A 17452-nucleotide genomic window follows, 5' to 3' on the forward strand; every position below is an offset into this window, starting at 1 on the left:
CATCTCATACCAGTAGACATATAATAAATATTTGTAAAATGGCCACTGACTAAACAAATGTTCCTTCTGTACCAACCAGAGGTCGCTGATGGAAGCAGAGATAAGCAAAACACAAATTCTTCAAACTGTTCAGCCAAATAATAAATTCAGGCAAAAAAAGTTAATGGTTACAATACAATATAACCCAATGCAACCATTTATAGTTAGGTTCTTGGAGTGTTCTATAAAGAATGGCAGACTGCTGCAGAGGTCCAGAGAGGGAAACACATAAGGGTAACGTTTAATTTATGTTTGGCAAGAAGAGGTCAGGAAATTCGGAGGTAGAGGGGAGACAAACCCAGACTCAGAGTCTTTATGTCTCTTGAGATGTACATAGAAGTTTCTTGGGGCTAAAAAGGAAGTTGCTGTGAGTATTCATTATAGCTATTTTAATGTAGTTCCCTCAAATTGATTCTTACTCCTGCCAAGAAGATCTACGTAAACTCTCAATTATCTGTGTTTATGAATTTAAGATACATGAGTGTTTAACCAGGATACACTGTACACGCAAGATACAAAGAGTGGATAAGGTCATTTAGGTATGTTTTGATGGGGACATGGAAGGTGTGAGTTTTTCCTTAAAAAACTTTATAAGATACTTAAGAGACAGAGAGAAATCACTTTATAAGTAAGTTTCAAATCATCTTCTTTACTGCTAAGTTTATTTCTAAAGTTGAAAACTTTGGGAAATTTGACAACGTCCTCTGGAGAGAGAACATGGGAAAACAGGCACCTCCATATATGGCTGGTGAGAATTTAAATGATACGGCCTCTTGGAGATAAATGTGGCAATATAGAGCAAACGTTACATATGCCTTTACCCTTTGTTTTTAATAAAATTATTGTGGGTCTCCTGGTGTCCGGCTCTTGGTTTCAGCTCAGTCATGATCTCATGGTTCATGAGTTTGAGCCCCACATCAAGCTCTGTTGCCTACAGCATGGAACCTGGTGGGATTCTCTCTCTGCCCCTCCATCCCTCTCACTATCTCTCTCAAAAACAAATAAAAATAAATTTAAGAAAATTAAAAAGTGATTTTTGCAAACCTACCTCTAGGAATTTACCACAAAGTTGTTCTAGCCAAAATACAAAAAGACATATGCAAAACTTTTCTAAGTTATACTATCAGTAAAGCAAGAAACTAAAAATAAGCTAAATGTTTTTCAATAGACAACAGGTTGATTAAACAGGTGCCACCCATAAATGTAGCCATACACAGGTGGAAAAGGGAATGAGATGTATGTACTACTAAGGTCTACCCTCCAGAATATACTGTTAAGTGGAAAATGAAATATGGCCTCAAATTCATCTATAGATTCTACACAGTCCCTATCAAAACTCCTATTGGCTTCTCTGTAGAAATTGACAAGCTGATCTGAAAATTTATAAAGAAATTTAAAGTATTTAAAATCCAGGAAGTTCAAGGGAATTGCTAAAGCAGTCTTAAAAAAGAAAAAAAAAAAGAACAAAGCTGGAGGGCTCACACATCACAATTTCAAAACTTACTCTGAAGCTATAATGAACAGGACAAAGGTGGTACCAGCATATGGTGAGTCATGGGACAGAAATGAGAATATAAAAATAAACTCTCACATTTACAGTCAATTTACTTTTGACCACAGTGCTAAGACAATTCAGTGGGAAAATGTCTTTTTAATAAATGGTGTTGGAACAACTAGATATCCAAATGCAAAAGAATGAAGTTGGACCCCTACCTCACATAATATACAAAAATGAACTCAAAATGGATAAAAACCAAAATTTAAGAGCTTAAACTATAAAACTCTTTTAAGAAAAAATAGATGTTGGTCTTTGTGGCTTTATTAGGCAACGGTTTCTTAGATAGGATACCAGAAGCACAATTAACCAAAGAAAAAAGCCTGGATAAATTGGACTCCATCAAAGTGAAAAATATTTGTTCTTCAGAGATGGGATCAAGAAAGTAGAAAGACATGGTACAGAATTGGGAAGAATCTCTGCAAATCATGTATCTAGATTCATGATTTGCAGAGATTCTTCCCAATTCTGTACCATGTCTAGAATATATAAAGTTCTCCTGTAGAGAACAAATATTTTTCACTTTGATGGAGTCCAATTTATCCAGGCTTTTTTCTTTGGTTAATTGTGCTTCAGAGATGGGATCAAGAAAGTAGAAAGACATGGTAAGAATGTAAAATGTCAAAGCCACTGCGGAAAACATTTCGGCGGTTCCTCATGAAGTTACATGCAACATTACCATGCAGTCCAGGATTCCACCTCTATGTACTAAGATCACCGAAAGCAGGGACTCCAGCAGATACTTGTGCACCAGTGTTCACAGCAGCATGATTCCAATAATCAACAGGTAGAAACAAGCCATAAACCCATCAACAGATGGATGGACAAACATACACGAGAATTTTATTCAGCCTAAAACAAAATGAAATTCTGGCACATGCTACAACATGAATGAGCCCTGACAGCACTATGCTAAGTGAGATAAGTCAGATACAAAAGGATAAACAAGGTATGATTCCACGTAGAGGAGGTGCCTAGAATAGACAAATTCATAGAGACAGAGGTTGGGGGAAAGAAGAATGAGGAGTTATTTAATGGGCAGGTACAGCGTCTGTCTGAGACGAAGAAAATGTTCTGAAAGTACATGGTGGTGATGTTTGCACAACACTGTTGATGCATTTAATGCCACTGAATTGTACTTAACGTGGTTAAAATAATAAACTTTCATGTTATATGTATTTTGCCACAATAAAAATATTTTTAAAGAAATTATTAATGAAGAGATGGAAGGGATTCTAAGAAAAGGGGAAAAGCTCATTCTCAGTACACCCTGTTTTGCTGATTTTATTTTGAAAACAAGTATTTTAAATAACTGTAAAAGAAAATTAGATTTTAAAAAGAATTTTAAAAAACAACATAAATTAAAGCAAATGAACCTAAGCATATATCCAGTTTGCGGCATAACCACACAAAAATGTACTATTCCAGGTGACTTCCAAATAGTAACTTTATTATGCATCTTTAGTGGAATATAGCTTAATGACAAAGAGCATAGCAAAAATGTCTTAAAGTATATACAGTGATGTGTCGTAACCCGATGTCAGGGTCGCGTTCCTTTACTGAGCCCCGCGTTGAGGCGCCAATTGTCGTAACCCGAGGGCCGGGGCTGCTCGTCCCCGCAATCGGTGGTACCTGTTTCGTCAGCCCCAACCGGCAGGGCGGAGAATCGGAGAATCGTCGCGGGTCCTTCTCCGGAGGGAGGGAGAGAAAAAGGGGGCAGGAGAGGGAGACGCAGAGAGTAAAGACCGAACTCACGGTTCTCCGATCAGGCGAAAGAGAGCGTTTATTCAAAGAACTGTTCTTTATATAGTCTTCAGGGGGGAAGACAAGGCAAGCTGACCTAGGCAGGCTACAGAGTCAAATGCATATCAAAGAAGCACCCCGACTTTGCCTCAGCAATCTTGGGGGATGGAGAACTAACACTGAATACGGTTTTGATCTTTTGTGTGCCTTGGCCACTCGCACGTCTAGCTCAGCAAGACAGTCGCCAAAAGTTATTTTGACCAGGAAATGGCAATCTCCAGCCTCCAGATGCAAATCTTGTTTACTGGCTCACTCAAGGGAGTGATAATCCTTGCCTGAGGCAGACAGAAAACTTGGTGGCCCCGACAGTGATGATGTTGTAGAAGGCAGCTTTGATGTTGCACTCCTGAGAATGTTTTGTTTTTTATATATATGGTGGGATAAAGCAAAAAGAATGAATATTTGGTGAGATCTCTTCTTGAGAGATCTCAGAATCCTTTAGAACCAGGATTTTCAGCAAGGGAGAAAGGAATTACTGGTATTATACTGATGAGATTAAGAATTTCTGTTGTCTTTAATGTAAATAGAAAGTATGATTATGAATTTAGGATGTATTTACCTTAGGTTACATTTGTCTGCGCCTGTACACATTATACCTATAACTATACCAAATATCTAAATCTATTCCCAGCTCTGTCCACTGAAAAGACCTAATAACAATGACGTCCTCATTTCAAAGAACACTTCTATAACTCGGAGGAATTGTACAAAGCAGCCAGGAATATTTTTTCGTAACAGAAAACAAAAGGTATCAAAGCCTACTAGGTCATGTCAAAATAACACATTTTCTGGGGACACCTGCATGGCTCAGTCTGCTAAGTGTCTGATTCTTGATTTTGGCTCAGGTCATGATCTCTTGGTTTGTGGGTTCGAGCCCCATACTGGGCTCCGTGCTGGCAGCACGAATCCTACTTGGGATTCTGTCTCTCTTTCCCTCTCCCTCCTCTGCTCATTCTCATATTTATTCTGTCTCTCTCTCTCTCTCAAAATAAATAAACATTAACAAAAATAAAAAAATAACAACACATGATCCAACTTGACTATGTTTCCAGATAGACTATGGCCAAAGAATGGAAATTATAAACTGAACACCAGTAAGGGTGATAACATCAAACCCATGAGTTTATTATGACTAAAAGAAAACACTTAATGTTTTGCGGGGGGGAGGTTTCTATGAAACCACCAAGTCATTTTGAAAAGTGATAAATAAAGATGTAAGCATTTGTCTAACCTTAAAATATGAACCATAGCTAGAGTACCTAGATAATGGGTCACAGCCAATTTTTCTTTATAAAAGTACTCCAGCTAAAATATAAAGAGATGATAGAATTCAAATATCACAACCCCTAAGGAGTTCTTGGAGGTAGCCACTCAGCTGATTAATGGCTGATCACACCACAACAGATACTTATTAATTATATACCTTCTGATCAAAGTACACACCACTACCTGCACAACAGTCTTGCCCCCAAAAATCAAACCTGACTCTGAGCAAGCCATGTGTCTGACACCGGCTTTCCTGAAGTGCACAGACTTGTGGGACATGTAGAAAGGCAGGACAGGAACGCAGCCAGAAAAATTCGGACTGCAGAAATGCTGGAGCAAAAATGATTTGGTTTCTTCAACAAAAAATTACTAAGACTAAGAGTCAGGGAAGCTATGGAATAAAAAAGACTTAAAGGCACATAAAACCAAAGACAAAGTATGAACAAGGATCTTGTTTGAATCCATTTATAGGACCCAAATACTCTATAAAATTCCTTTAAAGTAATGTTTCTAGGACAGTTAGGGGAATGTTAACGTAGAATATTTGAGGAAAACCACTAGTCTAGATATTTTATATAGATTAGGAAGGAGCTGATTCAAATGGGTTAGTTCCTTTCCTGATGAGATGGCATCTATCACTTTTTCCTTTTTTTAACTGAAATATATTTGATATATAACAGTGTGCAAATTTTAGGTGGACAACATATTAATTTGTCACATTTTATATAGTATTATGGTCACCATTGTGGCCATGATTAACACTTCTATCTTGTTATGTAACGATCCTTTCCTTTTAGTAGTGAGAATCTTTACATTCTAGTGTTTTAGAAAATTCGATGATTATAGAATAATATCGCTGTCTGTATTCACTTTATCATTCACTAGATCTCTAGGGGCAATTTACTACTTGTTGCAAGGAGACAGCATATATTAGACATATCAAAGTAGAAAGAAATATGTTGGTTATATTTATTAGGTCCTTTATAATATAAAAATACAATTAAAAAGTAAAATGTAAATAAAATGTAAAGTAAAATATAAATGAAAAGTAAAATGACCTATAATTCTACCATTTAGATAATTGGAGATCATATTTTCAGAAAATGTCAAGCACAGACCAACATATGCATGTAATATCTTTATTTTCCTTTTGTGGTTGTGTATATCCCTTTTTAAATATGTCCTTTGTCTGTACACTAAGCATCTAGCATATAATACACATAGTAGTATAACACTGCTCTTTCCCTCACCTTGTCTTCATAATATATCTTAGAAATCTTTTCTGATCAGAATATGTAGGCCTGCCTCATTTTTTGAATTGTTGTACCATCTGTAGTAGGAGTTTACCATAATTTATTCATTTGCTCCCCTGATAGGCACACAAATTGTTTCTTATTTTATATGCTGTAAGAGTGTCCCTGTATGTAAATCTTGTTGTGATTTTTCAGGTGTATCCATACTGAAAGTTCCTAGTAGTGAAATTACACAGTCAAAAACCGTGTGAGGCTCTGTTTTGTTTTGTTTCATTTTGGTTTTGAAGAGGTATTTCTAAAGGACCTTCCGAAGAGCTTTCACCGAATTACCCTCCCTCAGAGCCTGAGAGAGCGCCCGTTTCTCCGTGTCCTTGCCCGCCACTGCTCTCCTCAGACCTTGATGGAAGTGTTCCCACGCTCTGATACATTCATGAGTAGAAGTTATATGTGCTTATTTGGATTGTAAATTCACTCCCTCTAAATTTATAGCAGAGAGAATTTAGATTGCTGCCTTGAGTTGGTTCCAGTGTTATCCAAGACATTAATCTTTCTTGGCCTCAGCCCGTCACCCATGCTGTGGCATTTCAGTTACACATACATCCACACAGCAACAACCGGGTATGGCTTTTGTCAACGACTAAAATCAGACTTGTATAAACCTTGGGCTTTCTCTGTTGTCATGGCAAATGAATTAGGTGAAATAATGCTGTTTGGTTTTATTGTTTTTTAATAAATTTTACACTAGATTCACTTTGGAAAGTTGCTAAAGAGCCACAAGAGGAGAACTATGGTGGGCCATTGCTTCAAAGACACGTTTTAAAGTTCAGATCCGTACGTAGCTATTGGGACAGTACACCCTCATGTACTCTTGACCTGCTCCTGCGGGATCTCTTCTCACAGGAGCTAACGCTCTTCCTGAACTGTGAAAAGCCTGCTGTGAGCACTCTCTGTTCAGAATCTAAAAAACACGGATAAATTGTTCTATCATTTGAGTGCCCAAGACAGCACTGGTTCTTAAAAACTCTTCGATGGAGCTGTCTGGGTGCCGATCAGAAGTGTCCCACCCGTGGACTGAGATACCCAAGAGGCAAACAAATTAAATTTTGGGAATTGACTGGAAAGCCATTTGAATAATTATTCTATTCCCTGGCAGGATTTTATGATAAACTTTGGACGCTTTGTTTCGTGAACTTCCCTGGCTATTGTGCACACAGTATGTGTGTCAACTGTGTGGACTTAGATGCAATCGTACCTCCACAATTTCCTAACATGTGATTCTTGAACAAATATATAACTGCTCTACACCCTAATTCTTTTTTCCCCATACTCACTATTTTCTTTTAAAATAACAATTTTATTGAGGTATATTTTACATGTCACAAAATGCACCATTGCATTGAATGCAGCCACTCAGTGATCTTTAGCAATTTTATGGAGTAGTGCAATAATTGCTCTAAGTCAATTTATAAATCCTTTCATCCTCCCAATAAGATTGCTCATACCCATTTAGAGGTAATTCCCATTCCCCACCCTGAGCCCCATGCAACTACTCATCTCCCCTCTGCATCTGTACATTTGCACTTTCTGACAACTTCATATAAATGAAGTTACAAATAAGTAATCTCTTGTGCGGGGCTTCTTTTCACAAAGCATAATGCTTATGAGGCTTATCCATGCTGTAGTACGTGCTGGCGGTTCATTCCTACTTAGTGTTGAACACTACGCCGCTGGATGAATAGGCCTCATTTTGTCTGTCCATTCGCCAGTTAATGGACATTTAGTGTTTCTCTAGTTTGTGGCAATTCCAGATAATGCTGCAACAAATATTTGTGTACAGGTCTTTGGATGGAAGCATGTTTTAATTTTCTTACTTAGATATCTAGGAGTAGACCTTCTAGGTGAAATGCTACTATTATGTTTAACTTTTTGAGAGACTCACAAACTGTTTCCCAAAGTGATTGTACCTTTTACATTTTGCCAGCAGTGTGTGAGGGTTCTCTTTACTCTGCGTCCTAAACCAACATTTCTTATTTATATATCTCTTACTTATTATGGCCATTCGGAGAGGCATGACATTGGTGCTTTTAATTTCCATTTTTCTGTTTCCTAATCATGTGGACCCTCTTTTCATGTGTATTTTCCTTAGTGAAATATCTATTCATGTCTCTGCCCATTTTTTGATCGGCTTATCTTATTACTAAGTTGTAACAGTCCCTTGGAAACTCAGGATATAATTCTTTATTGGTTATTTATTTTGCAAATTTTTCCTCCCACTCTGTTGCTTGCCTTTTCCTTTTCTTAATGGTGTCTTTTTGAAGTGCAAAAGCTTTGAATTTGGGTAATGTCTTATTCATCAATTTTTTAATAATAGTTTATTGTCAAATTGGTTTCCATATAACACCCAGTGCTTCTCCCCATAAGTGTCCCCCAACCATGACCATCACCCCCTTCCCTCCCTCCCCCTCCCCCTTCAGTCCACGGTTAGCCAAATCATGGAAAGAGCCTAAATGTCCATCACCTGATGAATGGATCAAGAAGATATGGTATATATATACAATGGAGTACTATATGGCAGTGAGAAAGAATGAAATATGGCCATTTGTAGGAAAGTGGATGGACCTCAAGGGTGTCATGCTAAGTGAAATTATTCATCCATTTTTAATGGACCTTCCTTTTGTGTCATAGCTAGGAAACCTTAGCCTCACCTGATGCCTCAGAGATTTTATCCTATGTTTTATTCTAAAAGTTTTATTGCATTTACCCTTGTATTTATGTTTATGACCCATTTGAGTTAATTGTTGCATATGATGTGATCTAAGTTCATCGTTTTTGGATGTGGATACCCAGTTGTCCCAGACCTCTCCTTTCCCACTACCTTTGCCAAAAATCAACTGACTATGAAGGTTTCTCTTTTGACTCCTACTTCTGTTCCGTTGCGACCTATACGTCTATCCTATGGCAGTACCGCACTATCTTAATAAGTATAGCTTTATAGGACATTTAGAAATTGAAAAGGTAAAGTCTTCTGGGTTTTTCCTCTTCAAAACTAACTTGGCTATTCTAGATATTTTGCATTTCCTTGTAAATGTTAGAAATTGCTTATCAACTTACGCAAAAAGAGAAATCTTGTTGGCAATTTGATATTGCCTGCATTATTGGACTACATTGATTCTATAGATCAATTTGGGCCTAACCAAAATCTTAGCAATAGTTGAGTCTTCCAGTCCGTGAATATGGGGTATTCCTTAGTTATTTAGAACTCTTTAATGTTCCTAAGCAACGTGTATTTAGGAAATAAATTTCTTAAATTTATTCTGAAGCATTTTATCCTTTTGTGAACACAACTGTATTTATTTTCATTTTCATATTGTTTATTGCTTATTTGGAAAATATAATTGATTTTTGCATATTGATCTAGTATTCTGCAACCTTGCTTCTTTTATTTAATGATTCTCTATGCAGAATCATGGTGTATGTGATTAAGAGTTTTGTTTCTTCCTTTCCAGTATGGATGTCTTTTACTGATTTATTATTATTATTATTTTCTTTTAGCTAATTACACTGGCTAGCATCTCCAGTACTATATTGAACAGAAGTGAGAGCAGATGATTTTGCTTTAGAGGTAAAGCATTCAGTCTTCCCCGTTAAGTATGATGGTCACTGTAGGTTTTATCACAGATGCCCTATATCAGATTAAAGGAGCTCTCTTTTATTCCAAGTTTGTTAAAAGTTTTTATCATGAATCAATGTTGTCTCTTGTGAAATGCTTTTCCTGTATCTATTGGGATGATATGTTTTGTTTTTTATTTTATTAATATGATGTATTATATTAATTGATTTGCAGGTGTTAATCTCATTTGGCCAAGGTATAGAATTTTTTTAGTATGTTGATGGGTTTGGTTTGCTATTTTTTTAAGGATTAAAACTTAATCCTTATGATCAGTAAAAATGGGATAACGATACTACTTACCTCATGGGTTTTTGGTAGTAATTAAATGTATTACACACAAAGTACCTAACAAGGTATCAGAACAAATAGTAAAAGTTCAATTAATAGGAACTATGTTGCTTATACCACTGGCAGTAAATGTCTTCATACAATTGCCTCTTATAAAATAATAGTAAACAGCTGCATAAAAGTAATATGCTTCCTACCAGAGCTATGTTTAATATTCATGGATGGAAAGAGAAAGGTAGTTAAAATAAGAGTTAACAGTTACCCATTACGAGCTATCTTCCAGGCACTGTTTTAAGTACTTAATATGTATTAACTCACTTAATCTTCCTAACAGCCCTATGAGGTATGCACGATTACAGATGGGAACGGTGAGGGCTTGTGTAACTTGTCCTGGTTATAAAGACATTAAGGGAAGAGCTGGGATTTGGACACAAAGCAGTCTGGCCCTAGGGCCATGTTCTTTACTACTATGTTATGTGCCATGTTCTATGCTAATTACTTTACAAACATCCTATCTAATATACTTACTCTTTGCCACATGGTACATTAAATTATACCACTGTGCAGATGTGTTTTCTGCTTTTGTTTTGCTTAAGAGATCTGCTCCAAATTCACTTGTGATATTTAAACCCAGACCTCCTGACACATATTTTCTAACTGTATATTTTCTTAAGTATATTTTTGATTGATTCTATCATTGATGAATCAATATATTTTTTTCTCCAAAACCTGAGAGCTTTCAGAAGTGATAACTAATATCAGGAAATCCTTGAGTAGGGATCTGGCCTTAGGCAGCAGGTTCTCCTAGGGTCATGTTTTTCAAACTTTTTTGACTGCAACCCACAGAAAGAAATATATTTATCACCACAACGCAGTAGATATAGCCATAGAGACACACATCATATGCAGAAAAACAAAAGTTTCATAGACAATGTTTAGTCATACATGTTAACATTTTTCCTGTGCTTTATAGTCTATTTTATTTCTTCACAAAAAGTGCTTGTTAGAACCAACAGAACTGATTTCATGACCTATTATGGGTTATAAGCCACAGTTTGAAAAACACTGCATTGGAAGTATTTTAGGTCTCTTCCAATGCTCAGATTCAGATTTATCTCAAGATGGCTCCCATGAGACCCCTTTAGGCATATGAGTGACTTCTTTGAACCCAGTTGGTAACTGTGCTACTTTCTAAAAATAGAACCTGGGGACTGTATATTAGACACATCCAAAAACTTGTGTTTTAACCTTCTCTCCTTCCTTTCTTTAGTATTTGTTAACTTGTTGTTTTTCTTTGCAACTATTTAGAGAGGGTACATTTCAAACAGTGTCCAGGTGCTAAGGAGTTGAGGATGAGTAAAAGCAGGAATGTATCCTCATGGCATTGTGGGAATGGAGACAATTCAAAAGTACATGAGAAAATATTTTACAAGTAGGCTAAATTCTGTGAACAAGCATATGGGATTGAATTTACAAGAGGACCTAATTTAATATGGAGTGCTAGAAATGTCTTTGACACAAGAAGTGTCACTTGGGCTGAGGGTGAAAGATAAAGCGAAAAGAACCAGGCACGGACAACATCATAAAGACAGGCACAGGCCACACCACGTCACAGCTTTCTAAGGCTGAAGAGAGAATGAACTACTAGGGGAGGAATGGAAGAGAAAGACCTAAAGAGAAGGCTGGAAAAGTAAACAGAGACAGACATGCAGGATCCTATAGACCACGGAGAGAGGTGAAAGGGTTTTATTAGGCTGGATGATGCAAGTCTCATAACGTAAAAATATAACCAGGGTGTGTAAACTGGATTGGAGAGGTCCAAGATTATACAGAGAGAGCTATGAATAGCTACTGAAGTTGTCTGGGTCAAACATGATGAAACAGGGCTGACTAGGTGGTAGTCTTCTGCTATGGATCTTTTATCCTACTGAGCACTCTGCAATGCATTCCACATTCACTGGGACCAGACTTAATCATTTTGGAGCTCTCAGTTAAGAAATAAAAGTTCTGGAAATGCAACAGTGAGTCTCTGTGATAAACGGACAAGATATAAGGAAGCTCTTACTCTTTTATTAATAAATACCAGACTACGATATGAACTTGCATATTCTAGTTATCATGCCCACCTATTTTTCTAGATATGGTTCTCGATAATCAAATACTATCTTCTCTTTCCCTGAGAGTTTCCAAGGTCTGTATGAAGGGCTGCAGATCTGATGTGCTGAAGGAGAAAGATGATTTTTAACAGGCAAACTGACTCCATGATTAAATAAATTTATATTCATACTGGACAAAGGAAGCATGTTGCCTCTTGCCTGGGCTGCTTCTTTCTTTGATTTAATAATCCCTTGCACGGTAGAACACTGTTGGTAACTTGCCATGCCTGGCACCTTTATCAGTCTGTTCTTGAAGTAAAAATAGCTTAACTCAAGTCTCAGTAAAAATGGTTGTTCATCAGGGTGAATTTAATAATACGGTTGACTCTCCTTAGAGCTGAGTGGAATGATGGGGCCTCTCCAGTTTCCTCTGGTATGTTCCTGGGTTTCTCACCTCCACCTGCCTCCCATGGAGAGCTGAAGACAGTCAGCAGCCGCCCTGTACGCCAGCCAGTCTACATACGCTCTTTCCCTTGGCATCCAGTAACGTTCATGGTTAGCACGCTCTTCTCCTTTTTTTATGCCCAGGCCTCACCCATCTCAGCACCCTTACCCCACCTGCCAACTTTCCCAACAGACCTTGTCCACATCCCATGAGGGGTCGTCATTTCTGTTTCATTAACTTAAGAGCAGCCGAAGGTGCAACAGGTCCCAGGCATGATTACGTGTTAATTAGCACATCGTTGCTTACTGAAAGACCTATAAAACACAACAAATATAATGTGTAGCAGTGCGGTGGGAAGCATTGTGAACGGGGGTCCAGGCACCTTTTCTGGTGCTCATTAAATCTACGGCAGGAATGACCAGCCAGTCACCCCACTGAGGTGAAGAGTGTTATTTCCAAAAGACAGTACTACAAATTATTCGTTGTCAGATTTTTCAAAGGGCTTCCCGTGTTTCTGTCTAAACTCCCTCCCCAGGGGCTTAATTTCTGCCATCTTCTTTGTGAATCAGCCTTCGGTGGTAAACAAAATTTTATTCGTTGGACCAGTAAGCACGAGGGACTCTTAGTCTCGATTAGAACGTTATTGCCTCAGATTAATGCCTCCTTGAATTTCTCGTTTCTTTTCCTTGCAAGTTCTCTCTGTCTCCTTTAGCACAACGATGGTTATGAAGAATAAAAAATACTAAGTATGCTTCTTCAAGTTATTGATATTCTACATTTCTTTCCAAAGCAAAGCATTTGTCACTAGGAATTAGTCCGCATCCCTGGGTCCTGCTGGCAGGCACTTAATTCTTGATTCAAATAAAACTTTGAAATGTGAACTTCGTGACATTATGTCAAAAGAAACATGTCAAAACAGTGCTGATATAGAGAGCTTTATTGTGCCTAGAAATCATGGCTGTGCTTTGAAGGAAACAAAACAAATCAGAGCAGCAGGAATGCATTTTTACAAGAGGCTCTTTGCAAAGAGCAGAGGCCAGGCCTGCTCTCCTGTGTCTCATTTCCTCTTTTGAATGCTCTACCCTAAACTCCTTCAAGTGTGAACTCCATGCCTGGGTGTACGTCCTGCTTCAAACTCTTCGTGTCATCCTGATGCCTACAGCCTCATTTACAGGCACCTGTCGTGGGATCTGCCCTCCATGTTCCTCTCTAGGCACAAGCTTTCCCATCATACCTACTGTGAAACTATTTTCCTTTCCCCACTCACGCTATTTTCTTTCCATGCCTATGCTTCCTATGGGCTGTTTTTACCTCTCAAATTTTACTTTTGGACCCAGAGAATGCTTCAGCTCTACCATGTATTATTAGGTGTTTGGCCTTGTGCAAATTACTGGGCCTTGATTTCCTCATCTGTAAAATGGGAGCTTAAGACCAGCACTTTGGGGGTCGTGGGAGGTGCCACGTCTAGAGGGCTTCAGCGCCAGCCCCAGGGAAGTCATTCAATGGAGACATCAGTGGCACCTGCTTTATTCTGTGGTTATTACTGTCACCATCCTTCAAGATATGACTCAGGTCCCACTTCTGCTGAAAAGCTTTCTCTTGCCTCCCCATCCCAAACACTCAGTGAATTACTTCCTTGTACCATGCATTTACTTTTTTATTGCCCTTTTATATCTTGTTCTTATCATTAATGTGGTACGTGACTTGTTATAATGCTGCTGGGTAATGAAGTTGATCGTGTGGAAAAATGGCAATGAGAATGGTTCCAGGACGCCTTGTAACTCATATTTTATGGACCTGCTGCAATGGTGTGGTTAGGATATGACTGTTACTGGTAAGTGCATGAGTGGACTTTTCTTTACTTCCTGGGCTTTATAACTTTGTAAGCTAATAGTTATTGAGTGCTCACTATATGTCAGGAGACGTTAAATGTTGTGTTTGTTCTTTACTATGACCAAATGTGGTAGATAACATTATGATTCCCCTTTATGCGTGTGGAAACTGCAGGTCTAGGGTCAGAGAGCGAGCGATAGACCATCTGCTCCCAGAGCTTGAAATCTTCGGGCAAGAACACTCCGTTCTGACCTGTGAGGTGTGACTTGCCTCTGGGCCTCTTTAGTGTGCAAATGTATTCGATAGACTTTCATTTGGCATTCTGTTCCAGGTACTCCTTCCAAGACGAGGAGGACATGTTCATGGTGGTGGACCTCCTGCTGGGCGGGGACCTGCGTTATCACCTGCAGCAGAATGTCCGCTTCCAGGAAGACACCGTGAAGCTCTTCATCTGTGAGCTGGCCATGGCCTTGGACTACCTGCAGAGCCAGCGCGTCATCCACAGGTCAGTCAGGTCCAAGGGCACAGTCCCGAATGTGCCGAATGTGCCGAATGTGCAGGAGAGAATGCAGACCTGGTGCATCAACCGGTCCGTGGTGAACACGACATGTAATCCTCATTGAACTCCTGCAACAGTCCCCTGAGGTTAGTTTATTGTCCCCATTTTGAAGATTAAAAAAAAATAGGCACATTGTGCTTAATTCACTCAAGGTCACACTTAGTAAACAATAATACTAGAATCAATGAATAGTGGCACTAGGCAACAAAAAGGTGACATATAGGAATATATCTCTCGTCCATTTGGGAAATCTGTGTTAGAGGAAGACAAGCAAATAACACAAATAGCTATAAACTCAAACAGACAATGGACAGAAAAGGGTGATACTTTAAATTTGTAAAGATATTGGTAGTTTGGTTTATTTGTTTCAAGTTTTTATTTAAATTCTAGTTAGTAAACATAGTGTAATATTGGTCTCAGGAGTAGAATTTAGTGGTGTAAAGATATTGGTAGTTTTAGTGGTGATTTCCTATACAGTACCTACTTGATCTCTATGATAGCTTGTGATAACTGATCAGAGCAGTTGGACCATATTAAATACGAGAAAACCATGATATGGAAATATTAAGTTATCAGCTCATTTGTTTATGAGAATTTATTAAGTTTTCTATTTTAATTCCTGTATAGTTAACAGACAGTGTTATATTAGCTTCCAGTATACAGTATAGTGATTCAGTGCTTCCTACATTACTCTGTGTTCATCATCATAAGTGTACTCCTTAATCCCCTGCATCTATTTCAACCATCCCTCCCCGCCCCTGCCCACACTTCCCCTCGGGCAACCAAACCCAGTTTGTTCTCTATAGTTAAGGGTCTGTTTCTTGGTTTGTCTCTCTCTCTCTCTTTTATTCCCCTTTGTTTGTTGTTTTGTTTCTTAAATTCCACATAAAAGAGCGATCATATCGTTATTTTTCTTTGACTTCTTTCACTTAGCATTTTATCTATAGCTGAATCCATTTCATAGTATGAGAAATCCCAGCCACAGAAATCAGACAACAAAAAGAAATAAAAGGCATCCAAATTGTTAAAGATGAAGTAAAACTTTCACTATTTGCAGGTGACATGATACTATATATATAAAACCCTAACGACTCTACCAAAAAACTACTAGAACTGATAAATTAATTCAGCAAAGTTGCAGGATACAATATCAATGTACAGAAATCTGTTGTGTTTTATATACCAATAATGAAGCAGAAAGTGAAAATAGAAAATAATCCCATTTACAAATGCTAACAACAACAATGTAAGAGAACAATAATATATTTAGGAATACACTTAACGCAAGAGATGAAAGACCTGTACTCTGAAAACTATAAAACATTCATTAAAGAAATTGAAGAGGACTCAAAGAATGGAAAGACACTCCATGCCCATGGTTTGGAAGAACAAATATTGTTAAAATGTTCATGCTACCCAAAGCAATCAACAGATTTAATGCAATCCCTATCAAATTACCAACAGCATTTTTCACAGAGCTACAAGAAAGAATCCTAAAACTTATATGGAACCACACAACCAAAGGACCCTGAATAGCCAAAGCAATCTTGAAAAAGAAAAACAAAACTTGAACTATCACAATTCCAGACTTCAAATTAGAATAGAAAGCTGTAATAATTAAAACAGTATGGTAGTGGCATAAAAATAGACACAAAGATCACTGGAATGGAATGGAACACCCAGAAATAAACTCACCATCATATGGTCAATTATTTCTGAGAATTTTGGACCTAATCACCATCAATGCAACTACGATTATAGATGACTCACTATACGCCAGGCACTGCTAACTGCTGCCATATATTATCTTATTAAATTCTGAGAACTCAGGGCAGATACCACTTTTCATGGCAGTATGTCCATTATACAGAGAAGACTGTGGCTCAAAGATTTGCTTAGGACAAAACAGTGACAAATGACATGGCCAGGATTTAAACCTTGGTCTCTGAACACAAAGTCAGAACTCAGTCTACTATACCAACCTGCATTAATTACACGTATGAAATACATGCATAAGTACACATCATTAAATGAAAAATCAACACATATGAATGCCACTGTCCTATCTCTAATCTTTGGTAAATTTCCTAAGCTTTTAAGTATGATTATGTCTTTACAATTTAGCAAAACTCTGGCTGGATAAAATATTCGCCAACCACTAAGTTGATGTTTATCTAAAATTTATGTGGATTAGTGCAGATCCTGGGGATGAAGACGTAGCATCATAATTTGTAGATTCTCTATGCAGGCACTATGAAACAATCCAGGTGTGTGTGTGTGTGTGTGTGTGTGTGTGTGTGTGTGTGTGTGTGTGGCACTGGTCCTGTACACTTACGTAGCCATTGTTTAATTTCCTGTCCCTCTGAGGACCTATTTGTGCTGGAAATGGGCTCTTCAGGCAACAGATGAATGGAAAGTAGGCCCGTTAATCATGTAGGATCTTGGAAGTAAATGAACACACCTGGTGTTTTGTCAGAACTGGGAGCCCTGTTCACAAGCAGACTTTCTCCCATCCTGACTTCTCATAGTTCTTTCGGAGGAGAAATGTTTCACATTTGTAGTCTATGGTGTCCCTCTTGGAGAATTTATGCTCACTCAGAACAGCCTGAGCAGACCCAGAATTTCCAACTCACCATGTGCCTGGC

At 38.1% G+C, this 17452-nt stretch overlaps 1 protein-coding gene across 1 annotated transcript in view; it reads left to right on the top strand.

The window, feature by feature from the left end:
* STK32A (serine/threonine kinase 32A) overlaps positions 1-17452 on the top strand; it is a 118813-nt gene that overhangs the window by 43912 nt on the left and 57449 nt on the right. The window contains exon 4 of the mRNA XM_029941345.1: positions 14580-14753. Within this exon, the coding sequence (XP_029797205.1) occupies positions 14580-14753 (174 nt within the window). The remainder of the gene's footprint in view (positions 1-14579; positions 14754-17452) is intronic.

Source organism: Suricata suricatta, chromosome 6 (genome assembly GCF_006229205.1).
Source record: "Suricata suricatta isolate VVHF042 chromosome 6, meerkat_22Aug2017_6uvM2_HiC, whole genome shotgun sequence".
Classification (NCBI taxonomy): domain Eukaryota; kingdom Metazoa; phylum Chordata; class Mammalia; order Carnivora; family Herpestidae; genus Suricata; species Suricata suricatta.